Here is a 21,828-nt window from a genome sequence, read left to right on the forward strand (position 1 = left end):
TTCCCAGGCAGGTACTCATCCGAGCACACCAGGAACAGCTGGATGAAATGGCCAAGCTGGGCTTCAAGGAGGAGACCCTGATGAGCCAGCTGGCTCCTAATGTAAGTGGTCTTGGCCGGACTCTCAGGGGTTGTTGGGAATTAGCCTGCAGCTAGTTTGACAGTCATGCTTTTTTGATGTAGCTGTGTGTACAGAAAGGGTCTGCTGTCACACTCTAACCTTGTTGAGGCCTTGGACCTGCTCTTGCCACCCCTCTGAGTTGGCTTGAGGGCGTGCAAGGACAGGTGGGAGATGGTGCTACACTCCCCATTCCCAGGCCAAAATGTTTCCAGCCTCTGTTCTTTGCCATTCTGTCCCCCTAGTGGCTTGTTGCTGCCCCTCCCTGTGATGGTAACAGTGACTTACTTGCCTTATGCAGGCCAGAGGTACTTCTACAAAACCACCCTTCTGCCCTGCGAAATACCTCTCTGCGTAGAAAAGTGGTCCCACACTGTGCCATGGTGACTGTCCAGATTTTCCAGCTGGAGGAAGGGCCTGGGCTCTGAAATCTTCATACAAGAGAAGGGACTAGAAAAGCTGATCTGGCAGCAACAGCAAAAGCTCCACTTGTCCTTTGTTTCCTTTCCAGGATTTTGAAGATTTTGTGACCCAGTTAGATGAAATCATGGCTCTGAAGTCCAAGTGCATCCAGAGTCTGAGGAGCCAGCTGCAGCTATACCTGGCCTGTCACAGGCCAGCTGCGGCCCCTGAGAGGACAGCGGTGTCTTAGAACAAGATCCAGTATGTGGTGGCTGGGCTCTCAAGAGCTGGAGGGCCTCTGCCAGGTCCCCCTACAGATATCAGAACCCACTCCCTGGTCCTGCCCATGCTAGCCTCTCCCTAGCCACATGTGGCCTTGGCTGGGCCCCAGCCCCTCTCTCAGGGCCAAGCATCTGTCCCTCAATTCTAAGCACAGGAGCATCTGTAAGGAAGGACAGATCAGCCTGAAAAACTTAATAGGCCCCTCCCTTTTCTTTGGGACTGGAGGAGGATTTGCCTTTACTGACCCCTTGTCTGAGGAAATACAGTTAGGTCTAATAACCCTGTAGATGTTTCTAAATTTGGGGATCAGTGGATGGGGGGGATGGTCAGCGGTAACCTAGAGGTTGTGTTGAGGTCACAAGCTAGGGAAGATAACATGCTGAGCCCAGAGGTTTTATCAGCTGGATTCTGTGCCTTTCTCCAGGACTTGGTCAAAAATGAAAACATTGGTGCTAGTGGGGTGGGGGAGGGTGAGCTCTGCCCCATCAGCCCTTGGAGATTGATTTGGGACTTTAGTTAGCTTTTGAAAATGTAAAATGAATAAACCTTGATGTCTTTAATAGCAGCAGATGTGGGACAGGCTTTATGCTTCCAGTTCCCCTCCCTCCCTGCAATCCAGTATTTAGACAGAAGAGGGTGCTCGCGTCACTGCATTATTCTTTTCCAATCTCTACCTTGTGCTGGGACCATCCACCTGCGTCATGCTCTGGCTCCTGTCTGTGAATCCTCACCCCCACGCCCTCACGGAATAGTGGAAGAGCTGCAGTTATCTCAGGCAAGTCTGTCTCCTAGCCTCACCCTCATCCGGGACTGCCCTGGCCATCTAATCCCCCCTCAATGGCCTGTGTTCAGGGTCTTGGCACTGAGTGCTCTGGTCAGTAGTGTGAGATGAGAGTGAAAGAAGGGAGGAGTAAAGCAGTTCTACACACATACACGCACACCTTCATGTGAGTTCTTTCTGTATCTTTTTAGCAGAAAGAAGCTTAAGAAATACCAAGTGGCCTCCAGGTGGCCCACTTAACCAAGGCCACCCTGGATCAAGTTGAAATTCATGTCAAAGCCCTTGGCCCTGGCACCATTTTGGTATGAAACTTTGATTTCCTACAGGTAAAGGATAACTTTTACAGGTTTTAAAAGAAGGGTTTAATTAATTTTAAAGGCCAGTAGAGGGGCTTTCTGAGACAATGGCCATGCCTGACCTGACCACCAGAGGGCAGCCTCTTTCCAGCTTGGTGCTTCCCAGCCCAAAGGTTCTGTACCCGCTCCTCACGTGATCACTAAAAAAAAATTAGAGACCCATCCAAGCCAAGAGCACAGGAGGGACTGTGGGGCAGTATTAAGTATAAGGACAAGAAACTCTAGGGATAAATCTAGTTCCATCAGATACATCAGCACTACTGAGAGCTAATAAAGCAGTCTGAATCCCAGTCCTGCCTGTGGAACACATAATTATGCATGATGCTGCTCAGAGGACAAGGGGCTTGTTCCTCATTTCTGAGTGATTCCCCTGAAGGCCCAGCCTGTCTCACCGCCACAGTCAGTCTTGCAGGAAGGCATATGTCTATGTCCTTGACCCAGAGACTGGGCTAGGTCAAGTTTAAACAGACCCTTGTCTACACCTGCCTTTACAAACCGAAAACCAGGGCAGACTGGGGGGGCCAGCTCCTGGGTCCCATGGGCCTAAGAGTTGGAAGAAAGTACTGAAATGACAGAAAATGGTTAGCTCCTGTTCCATCCCCAGCAAATCCCTTTACCACTCACTCACCTCCACCCTGCAGTATAACAGTCCTTGGCAATAAAGAAGTTATCACAGCAGGATATACCTTTTAGATTTTTATTAGTAGTTCTCTCTGAAAAATCAAAATAGTTAGCAAATTACTTTAGATTCATCAAGACTGTATATCCTTTGTATTTAGATCTTTAATGATGTACAACATAATACAAAACAAACCAAAGACTGATTTCTATGACTAGGTGTTATTCATTGTGTCATCCTAGAGCAAGGGTCTGGATGGAGAGGCTGTTCTCCAGAGAGAACTGAGGTGGAGTTAGTGCTGGGTGACTAAATCACAGCCTCTTTCTTCCCCACTTGATGTGCTGGGAAGGGGCCAATGATTTCTTAAACTGACAACTGTTTTCTAGAGCAGGGGGCTCTAAAATCTCGGGTAGCAGAAGACTGTGGTCCAAACCAGGCCAAAAGAAACAGGCTGGGGCAGGGAAGTATGGTAACTGCCTGGCAGAAAAGGCAAACTCAGGGCCCCAAGGGGAAAAGGGCATTCTTTGCACCTCAGAGACATTGCAGAACCAGTGTTAACACTAAGTGACATCGTTAAAAGGGGAAAAAAACAAAACCCTGGAAGAACCTTTCAATTGCACTCAACTTGGATTAGAGGTCAGTCCACCCTTGCAGAGAAGGGAAACATCTAGCCCCAGAGCAGCACTGAGTCTGGCCCTCCCACCTCCTTCTCCCCAACTCCTTTTGGCAGCTGGGACAGGTTTCGGCTGAGGCCACACAGACCCCAGAAAGACCAGAGAAGTCTCTCTGGATGGCCAAGGTGGGAAGGACACTTCTCAGAGTACAAATACTTTTACTGTGGAAGGAGCCGGGACAGTTCCGGGGGCATATGCACGCCCAAATCTTCCCCACTTTCTCCCCAGCTCAGGACCTAGGCTCATAGAGACTTGGCAAACACAGTCTCTACACCTGACCTTCCACCCCCAAAAGAAAATCCGGAAGCGTGCCCCTTCTTCCCCACAGGTGGTCTCCTCAGGGCCTTCGGCTGGGGGGGGGGTCCGTGGCAGGGCCTAGGCAGGGCCTGGTCTCAGCTGGCTCCCGCCCGAGCCATGAGGTCTTCCAAAGCATTGTCCTGGTCATTGTTGTGTAATAGCAGAACTTCCTTAATATCTTTCAGTTCAAAGCCCATTTCCTTAAATTTGCTCATTAACTGAAGAAACTCCATCATCTAAGGGAAATAAAAGAATACAGACTCAAGAAAGGGGTCCAGCCACACAGCACAGCTGAGTGGAGGAATATGTGTGTAAGGGGGCTGCTTGGGGGAGTGTTCTTTGCCGGAGCCTCATGAGCCTCTCTGAGGTCCCCTAGCAAGCAGAGGAGGGCCGTAGAGGAAGCAAGGCCGTGGAGGAAGACAGGTTGATGCCATGGCCAATCGTCCATCGGGAGCCATGCCCAGTCCCAAACCTTGCTGACCTTCACTCAGGTCCCACCATCCACATCTGTGTTCCCACCCAGCAGGATACTGAACCCAGAAATGGCTGCTCTCTGGCTAGCAGCCTAGGTGAAGTGACTGGCAATCTCCCCCAACATCCAAAAATATGGCTTTTTGCCCAGGTCATTTCTCCCGTCTCTTCCCTGGGATTCTAGATAAGTCTTCAACCTGATACTTTATCTGAGCCAAACTAGCCAAATGCCTGTCTGGACATGGGAGATTCTGTGCTTCAACTACCTCTGCCTACAGTCACTGGAAGGGATGATGGTTGTAGTCCAGGAGGACCCCCAAGACAGACTACTTTGTCCCTTCTTTCCAGAGGGTTCCCGTGAAGCATGAAGGTTCCTACCTTTTCCTCTGAACACTGCTGCATTTCCAGAGCCTCTTCCACTAAAAGAGGGTCAAAGCCCTTCTCACAGAGCTGTCCATGTGCAAAGAGATAGTCGAGAATCTAAGAAAAGAGAAAGGTTTAAGCACCTATTGCCACTCTTGTCTGTGCTTCCCAAACGTCTTACACAAACCAACAAGTGTGACATCTGCTCCCCACCCTGGCTATTAGATCCTAGATAGGACTTAATTTTTGTGCCTTGAATTGTGTCCAACACAGCAGTACCTCAGTGACTACTTGCTGATAGGTACACCCTTCTAAACATGCATAGCCATTTTTCAAAGGAGTTCCTGTCACAGCTGACTCACATCTCCCAGCTGATGTCAATTCCACAGCCTAGACAGGATATTCATTTTTTTTAAATGGTGATTTTTCTTTTTTCTAAATTTATTTATTATTATTATTATTAGCATCATTATCATCATTGGCTGCAGTGGGTCTTCATTGTTGCGCACAGGCTTTCTCCCTAGTTGTGGTGTGCGGGCTTCTCACTGCAGTGGCTTCTTGTCACAGAGCACGAGCTCTAGGCACATGGGCTTCAGTAGTTGTGGCACATGGGCTCAGTACTCGTGGCTCATGGGGTCTACAGCACAGGCTCAGTAGTTGTGGCGCACGGGCTTAGTTGCTCCGCGGCATGTGGGATCTTCCTGGACCGGGGCTCGAACCCGTGTCCCCTGCACTGGCAGGTGGATTCTTAACCACTGCGCCACCAGGGAAGTCCCAAGATATTCTTCTAAGAAACCACCCAAGTCAGAAAGTGCCCCCAAGGTTTAGGACTCCAGTACCCTATTTTGGAACTCCCTGGGCAGTCCTGACAGGATAAACATTTCTGGAAGAAGACATCTGACCGTACCTCAAGCCTAGAATGCTGTCTCAGGAGAGGCAGAGAAGGGGATAACTGGGTAACAGTCAACAACTCCAATACTCTCAAAGCTCTCCTTCAGCCTAGGTCTCAGAGCAGCCCCCAGAGCAGAAGCTGCAAAGCACTGTTGCTGAGGCTGCTGGTTTGCCCAACAAAGCACCCTGAGTCCTGCCCACACCCCCTCAAGTCACAGGAAAAGACAATGGTGCTGTGAGTCTGAGAGACTCTAGGATAAAGGCAAGACACTATTCCAGCTCCAGAGATGTGGGACCTCTCTCCTACCCCCGCCCTGCCCCATGGCTGACTAACCGCTCACCTGCTCAATATTCTCTCCTTTCTTCTTCATGGCTTTCAAGACACACTCATATGAGTAGCCCATGCTGACCACCGTCTCCACACAATGCCGCTCACTGGGGGACAGCGTCTGCAGTTCAGAGTAAGCCTGGGGACAGCTGGGAGTGTTGGGCACTTGTGACATTGAGAGATTAGGAGGTGTGACCTGGTGGTGGAGAAACAAAAGGATTAAGGCAAGAAGAAAGACATGTAGCCCAATCCAGGGGCTTGTCATTTCTGACCTAATAAAACCTCCCAGTCAAGCAACCTGCCTGCAAGCAAGGGCCAGGTTTCTGGCCAGACATCCTGAAGAAGACTGAAGAGTGGTAGGGGAGCTCCAGCTGAGGGAGAGAAAAACTGGGAAGACACCTGCAACTGTGGCTGTCCTCTGCCTTCATCCCACCTTGCAGAGCGAGGAAGCACCACAAGAGCCACATGGCCTTCCATGCCCAAATCCCCTGGGCCTGAGGTGGAGAAAGAAGTTCTGAAAACTACATTCGGGACTGATGCCCACGCTGGCTGCTGTCATTTCTCTCCAGGGCTCCTTTATCCCTTTCCTAGGCTGCCGTATCTGAGTCCTAAAGGGATCAGTAACCTCAAACACCCCCACTCTGGACTGACTCTGCCAGTAATGTGTCCATCCTCGCTTCTACTATCGCTGGCTGGGCAGAGACTGCCAGCGCAGTTCCCACACTTGGCCAGCTCAGGGCTCCCGTGCTCTGAGGGCACTCCATCTCTGCCCCACACCATGCACTGTGCTTTGATTCCCTGCAATAGCCGCTGTTGTACGGAGCCAAGACTGAAGGACTACTACCCACTCCAGGCTGTGCCCTCAAGGACTGGACTGTGGTCTCTAGGGCCCTGCTGCTACTGGACCTTACTAACCCCAGCCTGACTGGTGGACAGATTCCCAGGATTAAATCCTCCCACCACTTCTGATAATGAGTCAGCCCCAAGGCAAAAAGGCAGCTCACTCCCAGGCCAAAGGACAGAACCACCATGGGAACAAGGTCACAAGCTGTTTGACAGCTTGGCCCAGCTCTGAAGAACCAGGGAAAGGTTTGCAACAAAATTTTCTTTATTTCTTTTTTTTTTTTGCGGGGGGCCGGGGTGGGGGAGGGAGGAGGGAAAGGAGCCTGCTATCCTAAAAGCATGTTCAAAATTATATAGCTCGGGACTTCCCTGGTGGTGCAGTGGTTTGAAATCCGCCTGCCAATGCAGGCGACACGGGTTCGAGCCCTGGTCCGGGAAGATCCCACATGCTGCTGAGCAACTAAGCCCGTGCGCCACAACTACTGAGCCTGTGCACCAGAGCCCACGAGCCACAGCTACTGAAGCCCACGCTCCACAACTACTGAAGCCCACGTGCCTAGAGCCCATGCTACACAACAAGAGAAGCCACAGCAATGAGAAGCCCGCGCACCACAATGAAGAGTAGCCCCTGCTCGCCGCAACTAGAGAAAGCCCGTGAGCAGCAATGAAGACCAACGTGGCCAAAAACAAACAAATATTTTAAAATATATTATTAAAAAACTAAAAATAAAATATTAAAAACAAATTATATAGCTATAACCGGATGCTCTCCTCCAAGTCAGCTGGGAAAAACCAAGAAGATTCTACAGGCCTAAAAGCCAGTAGTTTCTGCTTAACCATCTCTCACCCACAGCATACTCCAGGCAGTCCAATCGTGGGGCTCAGTCATTAGGTTACAGGAGTCACGACAGGGCATGGGAACTGCATCACACCCTCTGGCCACTTTGCAGGCCCCAAGATTGTCTCTCTCTTTTCAGGGACAGGCTGTACCTGGGCTTGAGACTACCAATAGCCAAACAGCATTTTGGTCACACTGCTGGCACAGTACTTATGACACACAGTATGAGCTCCTAGAGGTTAGTTACCATGTCACATGCATTTCTAGATGCCTAAGGCCTGGCTTTGAGCTTGAAACTTACCCCTAATCAACAGTTACTGAATAAGTGGAGCTCTATTAGGATTTCAAAGGGGGGATTTTCATTTAACACAGTGAGTTGACACTGATTCTCCTCCCCTCCAAAACCCACTAAAATGATAATAAAACAATTAAAACTGTATTAACCTTTAAGGTCAAAGAAAAAGAGGGAACAGCAGAGGACAATATATTTCAATGAAATTTTAGAAGGTGGAATGCTAATGGAGGCAGAGTAATGGGCAGAGGCAATGAAGTTACACGCCCCTGGAGACCCCGAGAGACGGGTTCAGCATTTGGAAGCACCAGGTACTGCTGGGATAAGGCAAGAGACAAAGGCAGTGATCAGAGCAGAAAACCCTCAGGCAGACCTTCCCCACCTCACCTTTGCAGGAGGCAGAACGTTAAGTCTCTAGAAAACATGAGCCAAAAAGGACTAAGGATACCAAGCACAGCATATGGCAGAGTGAGGTGCAAGAACCAAAAGGGACTAAGTAACTACACCAGCATTCCCCACCTTCTTTAGCATTCAAGCAGAACTCTCTAGATAAATTTTAATAGCCCCCAAGACCTTCACATGTTGATGTTTTGCAGAGCTCCCCTCAAAGCCAACTAACCTTCAACCTATAGTGAATCTTCATGATCAGCAAGCACACCCCAACATACACATTCTCCGTTTTGATTGTTTTATTTTAGTGCCTCACTCTTAAATGTGAATAGAAAGCCAAAGCCACCAACATAAGACCAAACCAGAAGAGGGAAAAGACAAAGCACTTGGAAATTTAAAATAAAGTAAAAATTTTATTTAAAAGATTATGAGATTTTAAAAAAAAAAAGGGTTATACACAGGCAAGGATATATCCCAGAAAGTAAAACATAAAGTCAAAGAGATAGAAAATACAAAGCAACGAACCACATCAACCAGATTTTGAAAACTGAGCTGAGCCTTTGGATCCAGGAGGGCCAAGCACAATGAATGAACAAAGCCCATCACTGGTAAATTTCTAATCTCCAGAAATGAAGAAAAGAAAGCTTGTGGGAGTAGGGGAAGAAATCAGAATAGCACTGTATTGCTAGAAATCAGTGGAGCTTATACTTAAATTTGAATTTTTTTTTTTTAAGGGAGCAATGTCTTAAAAATTCTTGAAGAAAAATGACCTTCAACTAAAATCTAAATCCAAAGTATTATTCACATGTGAGGGTAAAATTAAGACATTTTTAGATATTCAAGGACTCAAAAATAGGACTTCCCTGGTGGCGCAGTCGTTAAGAATCTGCCTGCCAACACAGGGGACACGGGTTTGATCCCTGGTCTGGGAAGATCCCACATGCTGTGGAGCAACTAAGCCCACGCGCCACAACTACTGAGCTTGTGTTCTGGAGCCCACGAGCCACAACTACTGAAACCTGCACACCACAACTACTAAGCCCGTGCGCAGCAACTACTGAAGCCCGTGTGCCTAGAGCCCGTGCTCCGCAACGAGAAGCCCCTGCACTGAGAAGCCCGTGCGCCGCAACAAAGAGTAGCTCTCGCTCATCACAGGTAGAGAAAGCCCACACGCAGCAACAAAGAACCCCCCCCCAAAAAAAAGACAAAATCAGACAGGTTGACCAACATGCTTGAATGTATTTGAACAAGAAAATTATCATTAGGTCTTTGGCAGCTCTTTTGGAGCATTTGGACAAAATTAGCAACAGGCACAAAGAAACCATGCAGACTTTTTTAATGGGGCAGTTAAACTAGAGAAACAAAAAGCTACCAAAAAAATCATCATCATCACCAGAGTATACCATCTGAACTCAGTAATAAATATTTACCCAATCATAATAATATGAACAATAACATTAACTGAACCGAAATCTGTGATATAAATATGATGGGAGATACAGGAAGAAGGTAGAGGAGGGGCTATTATCAGAGCTAAATCCTCAACTACTGCAACAGGAAGTATAAACCTGTCTAAAATTGATAAATTTAGAAAAATGTAAGCATCTAATTCAGAAATAGAGAGATAAATCCCAGCATAAACAGTTTAAAGGTCAAAAGTACCTGACTATGGGAAGCAAAACTGGAACTGGGGAGAGGTGAGGCAGGGAGCTACTGTTTTTCAATACAAGCCTTTTAAATGCTACTTGATTTCATTAAAATATGCTTGTACTTTGATAAAAATAAATTCATTTTTTATTTTTATTTATTAAAATTTTTTTTCATTTGTTTCTTTTTTGAGGCTTCCTATTTCTTCCTTTTCTTTTTCTTCTTTTTTTGGCTGCACCACATGGCTTGTGGGATCTTAGTTCCCCAACCAGGGATCGAACCTGGGGCCACAGCAGTGAAAGCGCCAAGTCCTAACCACTGGACTGGTAGGGAAGTCCCTCATTTTTTAAATCTAGAGATGGAGAAGAACTCTACTGTAAGTATTAAAGCAATGGCAACATAAGAAACGATCAACAGATTCAAACACCGAAAAGCTAAGAGATTGTATGTAATGAAAATTATTTAGAATACAATTTAAAAGCAAACTGGCACTACTCGTATGCTTCTTGGCCAAAATTAGTAAATTGAGAACTCAGAAGTATAAGGAAAAAGGCAAATATTTTACTGAAGTAACTGAAAGAGTGGGAAATATATATCCATAGCCGGAGAAAGAGAACCCAATGGCAGAATGAGCCTAAACCTGTGAGCAGAGCAAGACCCCTTGAAGGGCTGAGGGGCAGTGGGAAGAGGCCCTGGTGCTAGGTCAGGCAGGTCTATGCTGGACACAGAATAAGGGCACATCACAAGATTGTTCCTCTTAACATGATCCCATGGAGTTCTCAACTTCTAAGATTAGTTTATATAAAACAGTGAAACATGAAATCAAAATCTAAAAAATGAGACCCAAACACTGGGCCTGAAATAGCCGACAAGAACCAAATTCCAGGAACACTTCCCTAGGAGTTCCTATTTGAAGGATGTATACAGTCCAGCTGACCACCATCACCACCCACCTGCCTCAAGTCCCTATCTTGGAGAGAAGTGCTTCTCTCACTGGGAAGCTCCTACCGTGGGCCTCAAAGACTCGCACTAAGGATAGAAAGCCAGGATGGGAACTAGGCTTTGCTCCCTGGAGGTAAGGGTCATGACTTCCTTAAAAGATCACCAGAACTCTGGGCTTCCCTGGTGGCGCAGTGGTTGAGAGTCCACCTGCCGATGCAGGGGACGCGGGTTCGTGCCCCGGTCCGGGAGGATCCCGCATTCTGCATGCAGCAGAGCAGCTAGGCCCGTGAGCCATGGCCACTGAGCCTGCGCGTCCGGAGCCTGTGCTCCACAACGGGAGAGGCCACAACGGTGAGAGGCCCACATACCGCAAAAAAAAAAAAGATTATCAGAACTCCAACTCTGTTTATATTTGCCCCCCAAAGGCAGTCAGTCCCCAGGCCAGGGTGAAGCATGGTTTCCACTGACACTCTAAGTCGGTGGGGGTGGGGGAACCTTTCAGAGTGCTTTTAATTCCTCTAAAGCACACAATGAGTCACAAAGCGAAGAGGAGTATCCTGCTGACCAAAGTCCAACCACAAACCAGGAGGAATTAGGATAAGGTCCACCCTAGGAGATGTTATGCACTCTATTTACTTTCTCTGGGCCACGGTCCATGGAAGTTTACGGGCAGCAGTAAGCTCTGACAATGGAAGCACTCACACAGAGAAAATCATTTACCAAGAATGTCACTGCTGGGAACTTGCACTCTTTGTAAGGCAGGCCAAGGCTCATCTTTTCTACCAGCTAATAACAGGCTTATTATGGTCTCTCAGAGATTTCCCACTAATACAATGAGGCTCCTTTCTGGCTCTAAATACTGTCTTGATATGCTGTCATTTAAAAAATCTGAACTGGTGTAGCAAAAGGTTCTTGGTCTTCTGTGATTTCTATTCTATAATGCAATTGTTCTGTGGGGCTGAAACAACCACATAAAGTAACCTCCCTGTATATGTATGCATCTCTCTTGTGTGACAAATCAGATTTTCTTCAAGATGATACCAATTACAACTTTCGTATCAATCCACCCTTCAACACTAAATCTGACTTCCAACCTTCCCCTCTCCCTCCCTTTGGAGAAAACTGCACAATTCTTAGTAGTAAAAAAAAAAGTAATTGCAGGATTAAAACCTATAGGTTTAAAAATGACAAATTTCTATCTTTTGCTGAAACTTCCAATACAAATTATGCCCCAGTTACTAAAGTACCACCCAGTTTGAAGAAACATAACCCCAAATTAGTCAAACACAAAAGAGCCAAACTTCAAGGCAGAGTGAGATGGAAAGAGGAAGGAGAGGGAGGTAGGGAGAAGATAAAAGGAGGAATACCAAGCAACCATAAAAAAATTAAGAAAGCTAATAGGAAAAAGTAAAAAGGTACAAAGAAAGCAAGCCTTTAAAAAATGCAAACACAAGACATGGCAGCACGGAAAAGAACAAACTGATTAGGCAGGAAAACATCATTCACATGATACACATTATCTTTTTGAAGGAAAAGACCAAAAAGATGCAGGGAGGAACAAGCCAACATTAACCAGGTTAGATGCAAAGCTAATAATCTCTGTCCTCAGAAAAATAAACAGAACTACATATACTTAATGTAAGCAAGGTCAATTTGGTCATGCCCCATCCTGCCCTAAACCTTGCAAAGAAGAATGTGAGGGTGGCAACTGCTGGGTAGAATTCAGAAATCTGTGGAGCTTTAATTCAGGGGGATTTAAAAGGCTTACCGTGGGACTTCCCTGGTGGCACAGTGGTTAAGAACCCGCCTGCCAATGCAGGGGACATGGATTTGATTCCTGGTCCGGGAAGATCCCACGTGCCGTGGAGCAACTAAGCCCATGTGCCACAACTACTAAGCCCTAGAGCCCACGAGCCACAGCTACTGAGGCCGTGTGCCACAACTACTGAAGCCCACGTGCCTAGAGCCCATGCTCCGCAACAAGAGAAGCCACCACAATGAGAAGCCCGCACACCGCAATGAAGAGTAGCCCCCACTCACCACAACTAGAGAAAGCCCGCCCGCAGCAATGAAGACCCAACGCAACCAAAAATAAATAAATAAATTTATAAAAGGCTTACCGTGGGACAGGTATTTGGAGGTGATGATTCTTCTGTGCACACAGACAAAACAGAGAGGGAAGGCATCTGGGAATGGGTGAGCGTTGGCACCTCTATGCCACTGTCCAAGTTCAAAGCTGAAAGCCCAAGAGCATGATGCCCATTGAGCTCACTGGCACTGCTTTGGGTGGAAGGCTTTAGGGAATTCCAGAACGTGCCACTGCGGAGGCAGGATGTGCTATGGAAAGTGCTTGCCATCTTGGCTGTCTTCTGACTGCTGTCATCAGAGTCAAGTTTGGGGAAGGACAGGGACTTGATATTGCTTACTGCAGGGATGGGGGGGAGGGACACTTTGGAAGACAGCGACATCTTTTCACAGTTGCCCAACTGTGGTAAGGTTATAAAGCCATTGGGTTTGTGAAGAGGCTTGAAATCTAGGGTTGCCCGCTCCAGGGATGCCAGGACCTCCTCATCCTGTAACACGGACCCAGAGCCACCTCTAGGCAAGTTACTGTCCAATAACTGGGCCATAATGGGTCCACTGGTTCCTACCAGAATGTTTCTCAGCTCTTCCTTCTCATCAATAGTTTTTAACTCCAGATTATCAAACGGGTCTTCTTCACACTCAAAGTCAGCAGGATTGAAATCTGCCTTTGTGTGGGGTGGGCTGAGAACTTTCTGTTTTGTGGCACTGCTGCTGACCCGAGTCGGGGTGAGGATGCTGTTGTGCTGTAAGCTGGCAAGGATGGGATTGATAGGAGGTGGCATTGTGGCTGTACCGTGAGTCTTGGAGAAGCTCATTTTGCTGTCACCCTCTGGGCCACTCTTAGAATTCACCTTAGCTTCTGCTTCCTCAGCCTTGCGCTCTGCTTCCCACTGGGCTTCTTGGATTTTCTTAATATCTTCAGCCCACTCAATGGTTTTCTTTTCCAAAGAGAAGTCATACTGCAAAGATATATCAGAGAAAGGAAGTGTGAACCCAGGTGGCTGCCCCTCCCCCACCCAATTCCTCCACCCAATTCACTTCTTCCTCACCCTGGCAAGGCAGCATTTATTAAGGTGTATGGGAGGATCCCCACTCAGGAAAACTAAGACTTCCTAATCTTACTTGATTTAATCAAACTATGCTCCCTGGTTACTTCTAGAAATTAACTAGAAAGGGCTCCCATCACCTCTAATCCTACATACCAGGCCAAATGTACCTTGCCACTTCCCTTGCTTCTCTCCCCTCAGGCCATTTCCCTTCTTAGAATTCTTCATTGGTGGCTCAGGCAGAACTCAGCTGCCTCCTCTATAAAGCTTTCCTGATGGCCCATTCCTTCCTCTGAACTCTTACATACTGTCTGTCTCTATCATTTGATGCTGAGCACATGTGACCACAAGTAGCTTTAGTCTTCCTCTAAACATCTCCCCAACACTATCACAAGCCTCTTGTGGGCAGCAACTGGGCTTTAGACCCTCTTAAGGCCTCCATTATCTAACACAATGCCCTAAATAGATCCCGCACTCAATAAAAACAACAGCCCCTAGTATTTAAGAAGCACTTACAAGGTGCCATGCATGATTCTAAGCACTTTTTATATATTAGTTCTCTAGATTTTTTCAACATTACAGGGGCTATGCTCAAGGTCATAAAACTGTTAAGCGGTAGAGCCTGGATCTGAACCCAGGCAGTCTGACAACAGATTCTATGCTCTAAACCACTACCAAATTACAGTGAACAGACTGTACTCTAAATGTAGAAAAACTGCTTATTAAGAAATCTAGACATAACCAAATTAAGATTTTACGATGCAAACTCAACAAAAAGCAAACAACCTGATTTAAAAATGGCCAGAGGATCTGAATAGACATTCTTCCAAAGAAGCCATACAGATGGCCAAGAGGCACATGAAGAGATGTTCAACTTCACTAATTATTAGGGACATGCAAATCAAAGCCACAATAAGATATCGCCTCACGCCCAGCGAAATGGCTATTATCAAAAAGGCAAGAAATAACAAGTGTTGGAGAGGATGGGGAGAAAAGGGAGCCTTCATACACACTGTTGGTGGCAGTGTAAACTGGCGCAGCCACTGTGGAAAAGAGTAAAAGCTAAACAATGTGTGCACATTCAAGGTTGGAGGCACAATAAGAGTAAAGAGGAGAAAGGGAGAGGAAGGAGGCCTACCATGACCTAGAGCCACGGTAGGCCTAGAGTTTTAGAGTAAAAGAAACATAATAAAGTGCCTCAGGTCATCCCTAAACCTTTCAGCTTCAAACAACACAAAAGAAGCCTGGAAACGCACATGTCAAGAAGTTCACTTACACACCCTGAGCCAGTTACTGGGCCCCAAAAAGACACTTGGGGGATCACAGGGCTTCTTTTCTACCACTAACTGAATAGTGAGAAAATAGCACTGGGCAAAGGTTGCTGCTTCTAACTGTGGAGGAAATCCAATTATGCAACTGGTTTCCTCCATCAAAAACTGAGGCTGTGACCAAACTTCCCACTGCCTGTAAACACAGATCTCTGAAGTTTTACTCCCAAAAACAAGTGTAAATTTCTTTCCTCTTTAGTGCTTTTTTGTTTTTTTGTAATTACCAAAGTAATGTAGAATACTTGGAACATAAGAAAAAACAGAAAGGAAAAAACAGCAGAAATATTACAGTGAAAAAGAATGTGATTTTTGAGTGTACAATAATAAATAATAATATCATCTAACATTTATGGAGTACCAGGAACCAGAATAAGCATTATAAATGCATTATTTTACTTAATCCTTATAAAAACCTTAAAATATGTACAAGATTACACAGCTATTACACGGCAATTCCAGCCCATGAATCGCTGAACCAGAGTCTGCTCTAAACCGTGACACTAAAGGCCACCCTCCACTACTGTGGCCACTACCACCATTTCGGTGAAAACTTTCCGGACCTGGGTGCAAAGGTTTATGTATGTTTTACTGGCTCACTTTGATGATTTTTAATCTGAAATCTCAAGTTTGTATTGTCATGCAAGGGCAAATATGAAAAAGTTACAGGAAGCTTCAAGCTGTCTAGGGCTCTAGGTCTCACTCTTCTCTGGATAGAGAGGGAGCCAGCGCCAACACCACACCAATACCACAGCCAAATCCCCCACTGGAGACCCTAGGCAGTCAAAGTTTAAGGAAGCTATCTGCAATTAGAGAACAAAAACACTGCAGCCAGCCCACACAGGAATGGAGCTTGGAGCCTTGATCTCCTCTTTTGTTATTAGTGGGTGTGATGAGTATGACAGGCACAGTACCAGGCACTCATTAGTGCATCACACTGATCAAATAGAAAATTCCCAGCAAAGCCTATTAACAGCAACGATGTGGGATTCCAAACAAGCCTTCTGAATGAATCAATGAGGCAGCAAATAATATGAGGACTACTGAAATAAAATGGAGGTGTTATTTAAATCATATTGCTAGCAGTATTCTGCACACAGAGTGGTATTTACTGAATATTTGTTGCTGCCAATAAAAAAGCCACCAAGGAAACAGAACAAGGTAAAACTTCATAAGGGAAATCTCTATCTCTTCTGGCCCAATAAAGTCTCCATACACAAAAGGAGTATCGATTCAGTATTCAAAAACATCTAAGATAGTCAACATTATTAGTAGCTACAGAAATGTACATCAAAACCGCCATAAGAGGGGTAATTCCCTGGCGGTCCAGTGGTTAAGATGCCATGCTTCCACTGCAGGGGGCGTGGGTTCAAACCCTGGTCTGGCAACTAGGATCCCAAATGCCATGTGGCCAAAAAACCAAAAACAAAAACCGTAAGACCACTGCACACCCATTAGGATATATATAAATAACTAAAAAGACAGATGATAACAAAAGTTGGCAAGGATGTAGAGGAACTGGAAACTTCATGCAGTGTAGGTAGGATTGTAAAATGGTGCAGCCATTTTGGAAATTAGTCTGGCAATTCCTCAAAAGGTTAAACATAGTTAATATATGACCCAGCAATTCCACTCCTATGTATATACCCAAGAAAGCTGAAAGCATATGTCTGCACAAAAACCTGTAGACAAATGTTCACAACACGGATTTCCCTGGTGGCGCAGTGGTTAAGAATCTGCCCGCCAATGCAGGGGACACGGGTTCGATCCCTGGTCCGGGAAGATCCCACATGCCGCGGAGCAAATAAGCCCGCTCGCCACAACTACTGAGCCCACGTGCTGCAACTACGGAAGCCCGCTCGCCTAGAGCCCATGCTCTGCAACAACAGAAGCCACCGCAATGAGAAGCCCACGCACCGCAAGGAGGAGTAGCTCTGGCTTGCCACAACTAGAGAAAGCCCACACGCAGCAATGAAGACCCAATGCAGCCAAAAAAAAAAGTTCACAGCAGCATTATTCCTAAAAGTCAAAAAATTGGAAACCATCAAAAATGTCTATCAATTGGGGACTTCCTGGTGGTCCAGTGGTTTTAAGACTCCATGCTTCCACTGTAGGGGGCGTGGGTTCAATCCCTGGTCAGGAACTAAGATCCCGTAAGCCACACAGCCCAAAAAAAAAAAAAAAAAAAACAAGTCTATCAACTGATGAATGGATATACAAACTGTGGTATATATCAATACAATGGAATTATTCAGCCATAATAATGAATGAAGTACTAATACTTCATTCATACAATATGGATAAAACTTGAAAACACTGAAGTAAAATAAACCAGTCACATATATATTTATGAATAGTTATATATAAAAGACTAAATATTGTATTATTCCACTTATATGATATTCCAGAATAGGCAAATTCAGAGAGACAGAAAGTAGATTTAGTGGTTGCCAGGGGCTGGGGGAAGGGGAAAATAGGGAGTGACTGCTAATGGACACTGGGTCTCTTTTCAGGGTGATGAAAATATTCTGGAATGAGATGGTAATGATAGTTATGCAACTGTGAAAATACTAAAAAAAAATTTATTTGCATACCTTAAAAGGGAAAATTTTATGGTATGTGAATTATATCAATAAAACTTTTATTTAAAAAATATAACTGAAGTTCTCCCACTACGATTATTCCCTAAAAAAGACTGGAAGGTAAAACAAAGAATACATTTTATTTTATTTATTTATTTTTTCATTATTATTATTTTTTTTGGCCACGCTGCCTGGCTTGTGGGATCTTAGTTCCCCAACCAGGGATCGAACCTGGGCCCTTGGCAGTGAAAACACGGCATCCTTTCCACTGGACTACCAGGGAATTCCCAATTTTTTTTTTTTTTCAAAGAATACATTTTAGAGTAGCATGGTAATACCTTAGTAAATCCCCCTTCTTTGCCAGGAAGTTGTATTTAAAAAAATCTAGAGTCACAGGAAGAAGTGTTTGGGTGAGTAGCGTACCTTTCTGTTTTTCCATGTAACTCCTTCCCTAACCTGTAAGCTCCTTGAGGAAAGTGGTTAAGGCATTTATCTCTATCCTCAACCCTAGCAGAGCGTCACTCAAAAGCAGGCAGTCAATAAGTGTGTAGGAAGTCACGTAACATGGTGCTATTTGCTGCTTTCAAGATGTAATTTTATACATTTATAAATAACTGAGCTTTAAAGATGTAACGGTTGAAAAAGAAGCTACTGAGGAGATGGCATTTAAGCGCAGTCTAGAATAGATAAATTTTTAACAAGCAGACAGCTTTTAGTATGGTGAGAAAGACAAGAATATTTCAAGTGGGGATAACAACTCATGAGAAAAGCATGGTAAAGATAGGTAATACACACAGTACATTCAACAAATTGCTATAGTATCCTGGTTTGGAGGGAATATAGAGGAGATGATGAGCTAAGGTACTCGACCATAACCTTATGTCTAGACTTGATTCAGTAAGGTTGGTGAATCACTGTAAGTTTTTAAATTCAGGAATATTATTCTAGAAACAATATGAAAAATAGAAGGAAAATGCTGTAAGCAGAGGAGCCCATTAAAGAGGCTACTGAAATAGCCCTGGTGAAAAAATAAGGTAAGGATAAACTGAATGGCAAAGGGAAGACACAGCAGAGAGAAAATACTATGTAACTTGAGTGACCAAGAAGGTAATGAGGACATTAATAGAGAGAAGGAAAGAGGGGAAGAAGCAAGTCAGATGAGCAATGGGGATTTGTTTTGGACAAGGCACAGAATCCCAGGAACATACAATCTATCAGATTACACAAGATCTGTAACAGGTATATAAACATATATAAATGTGCGTGTGTACGCACGCCTGTGTGTGAGTGAGACAGTGTGAGCCAAGTGATAACAGGAGCTATCAGAAACACAAATAACAGACAGGAGAATTTTTTTTTCTATTTCACTATACAGCAAATTCTTACTCCTTAAAATGTTAAATGTACTAAACTTTAACTAAAAATTACCACTTACCTGTACTTCTCTGACAACCTGCAAACAATCAGGCAAGGAGAAGCCAATAGGTAGACCAACTTTAGCTGGTGTTTTGAATTTGTCTCCTATCTTAAATGGGACATCATCAAGGTAACTGAAAGTCCCTACAATCAAAAATAAAGTACAAAATATCAGCAAAGAACTTATTATTTGTTTTGGTATAATCTTACATCTAGGATACAACATTAATTTATGCTATCCTAAGACTAGAAGTTACAGAGTTCCTTCTCTGACTGCTTACCTTCTCCTGACCCTAGATCTCTAATAAGGACTCCTATTTGAGGTTACTTGATCTTATTAGGGTTTATATTCAATTATACTTAGCATAAAAGCCAAAGTACTCACAGTAGCCTAAAAGTCCTCCCCAACGCCCATTACCTGTCTTGCCCTCAATTCCTGGCTCACTGAACTAAGTCACAGTGATCCTCTGTTCCTCAACCATGACATGGTCAAAACTACTTCAAAAATTCTGCACTGGCTGCTTCCTCTATCTGGAATGTTCTTCCCTCAGATATTCACATGGCTTACTCCTTCACCTCCTTCAAGTCTTTGCTCAAATGGCACTTTCTAAGTGAGGCTTACCCGGACCACCCTATTTAAAATTACTACCACACCCTCACCGCAGTAATCCCACATTATCATCTATCTTTTCTCCGTAGCACTTATTACCTTCTAACATGTATGTAATTTGCCTTTTAATTATATTTATTGTCTGTCTTCCCCAGTGGAATATAAGCTCCCTGCAGGTAACTATTTAAGTCTGTTTTATTCACTGATGTAGTCTCAAAACCTCAGCACTTCCTGGTACATATTAGGCACTTATTAAATACTGATGAATTGATGATAGAATCTTCACAAAAGAACCTCCTTGATTAAGATTTCTTTAGTAAGAATCATTTTTTAATTAACACAAAGAACTACTCTAGATTTTTTTTTTAAGCTACATTCTAGAGATATGGAAATATTTAAGAAGTACAGCACTTATAGAAAAAAGGAAAACCAGACAAGACCATGGGAATCAGACCAGGATTATCAGGAGACACAAACCATACACAACTGAACTGCTTTAACTCCCTAAATGTTCTCTGCCCATCACAGATGCGTAATACAGAAAGATCGGGACATTATCATCAATTTATAGGGTCAGACAAAAATGAGAGTGGTTCTTGTATGTGACTCTCACTAGGTATACACTCCAAATCAGGTCATGATTTCTTTTCTGGACCAGGTTTGGGGCTAACTTAAGTGGCAGAAGCATCAGGGAGAATGAAACATAGTTCATAAAATAAATTTTGCTTTTTGAGTATTAGCAGCTAGTAAAATAAGGCTTACTTCTGGGTCTCACACTAGTATATTTTCTTGAGTGCTCATGTCCAGAATAAGACAATTACACCTCTTCCATAAAGAGATTTCTCTTCCTTTTAAGAACTCTGTAGATTTCAAGACTTATCAAGCAAGGTCAAGATATACTTGTAATCTTGTCATCATTCCCATTTCCCAAGGTAGATATTGCTCTGATATACCTGAAATCCTCCAAAAGAAAGAAGAATAGGCCCCCTCTCCCACTCCTGGGGGAGGGCGTCTACCTCGTTCCCATATAACTTCTAGCTAGAATTAAAACATTTTAACTATCTCACTCAGCTAGCAAATTAAATCTACAACTGTGTTCAATTTAATAATTTTTCTGAGGCATAACCATAACTGTTAACACTCTAGCGAAGTTTCCAAGTTGGTCATACCTTTGTAAGTGTTCTCTCAGCTGGCAATGCCTGTCACATTCCCACTCTTATTTACTTGATTAATTATGTCTTGCCCTTTAAGAATGAGCTTAAGAACAACTCCCTTCTCAATCTCAGAATAGGTCTCACCATTCTGTATTGTTAATAGTTTGTTTCCTTATACTACTCCCCACCCTGCACCAGAGACTTTGATCAAGGATTTGATCAAATTCCTATCCACACTCCCCCAAGCTCAGCATAACATCCAGCAGATGAGATTTGCTCAATGAGAATAAATAAAGAAGACATGGTCTTACACTTCTCTTGTATTTAACTCTCACACTATCTCACATTCAATTAGTATTTATTAAAATTCAAAATGATTTACCTAAAATGGCAAAGCTAGTCCTGAAAATGTTTTAACAGAGTACTCATGCAAGATGTAAGCACATTTCTAAGGTTCTGCAGAAAGTCACAAAAATGTACCAGAGGTACCAAAAAAAAGTATCAGGTACCATCACAGCTTGCCAACAAAACTCTGGTTATAACACTAAAACCTTCTGCCACTTATAAAATGCTTTATATTACAGAGATCAAAAGCAATGCTCTTTTTAATTGTAGAGAACTTTTATCTGTCTTCCATGGAAACAGGTGCTCAAAAGTTACTGAAAGAGTCTAACTTCAGCTAGTGCCCTGATTAACTGGAAACAAAGCTGGAACTAGCATTTTCTAGGAAGCATTGGAAAGATTTACAGTCAAGTTAATAATCACAAAATTAAGTCTTTTGTTTAAGAAAATTTTAAGTATACATTCAAAGTAGGTTAATTATATAACACACACATATTAGAAAAATCCTATCTATAATAATACTTATATGCATGTATGATATACAAATCTAAGAAAACCTATCCACATTAATACTAACAAAATTTTCTTAAATGAATACTTCTATTATAGATTGGTAATGGGGAGTTGAGGGGAGAAAACCATCTGTTAAAAAGTACTAATACTTGAGATATCTGAGCCAAATGATAATATCTTTCAAGAAGGGTGTTCGGTTTCCTTGCCTACCTTTCAGTTAGG

The 21,828-nt window shown here is 44.1% G+C and overlaps 2 protein-coding genes across 8 annotated transcripts in view; one reads left to right on the forward strand and one right to left on the reverse strand.

Annotated features, from left to right (window-relative positions):
• KIF24 (kinesin family member 24) overlaps positions 1–2,648 on the forward strand; it is a 61,177-nt gene extending 58,529 nt beyond the window's left edge. For all 3 annotated transcript variants that reach the window (XM_022551547.3, XM_089913087.1, XM_089913088.1), the window contains 2 exons: positions 8–101; positions 629–2,648. In XM_022551547.3, the coding sequence (XP_022407255.1) occupies positions 8–101; positions 629–769 (235 nt within the window). In that variant the 3' untranslated portion in view covers positions 770–2,648. The remainder of the gene's footprint in view (positions 1–7; positions 102–628) is intronic.
• Positions 2,649–2,703: 55 nt separating this feature from the next.
• Positions 2,704–21,828, reverse strand: part of UBAP1 (ubiquitin associated protein 1) — a 51,987-nt gene continuing 32,862 nt past the window's right edge. For 3 of the 5 annotated variants that reach the window (XM_022551548.3, XM_089913090.1, XM_022551549.3), the window contains exons 3-7: positions 19,007–19,131; positions 12,654–13,577; positions 5,595–5,777; positions 4,378–4,479; positions 2,704–3,764 (exon numbers count right to left, since the gene is read on the reverse strand). In XM_022551548.3, coding sequence (XP_022407256.1) covers positions 3,624–3,764; positions 4,378–4,479; positions 5,595–5,777; positions 12,654–13,577; positions 19,007–19,131 — 1,475 coding nt within the window. In that variant the 3' untranslated portion in view covers positions 2,704–3,623. The remainder of the gene's footprint in view (positions 3,765–4,377; positions 4,480–5,594; positions 5,778–12,653; positions 13,578–19,006; positions 19,132–21,828) is intronic. The other 2 variants (XM_089913089.1, XM_089913091.1) reach the window with 2 other exon arrangements.

This window comes from Delphinapterus leucas, chromosome 6 (genome assembly GCF_059928025.1).
Source record: "Delphinapterus leucas isolate spDelLeu-1000000601 "Yukka" chromosome 6, BTC_Dleu_Yukka2, whole genome shotgun sequence".
NCBI classification, from domain to species: domain Eukaryota; kingdom Metazoa; phylum Chordata; class Mammalia; order Artiodactyla; family Monodontidae; genus Delphinapterus; species Delphinapterus leucas.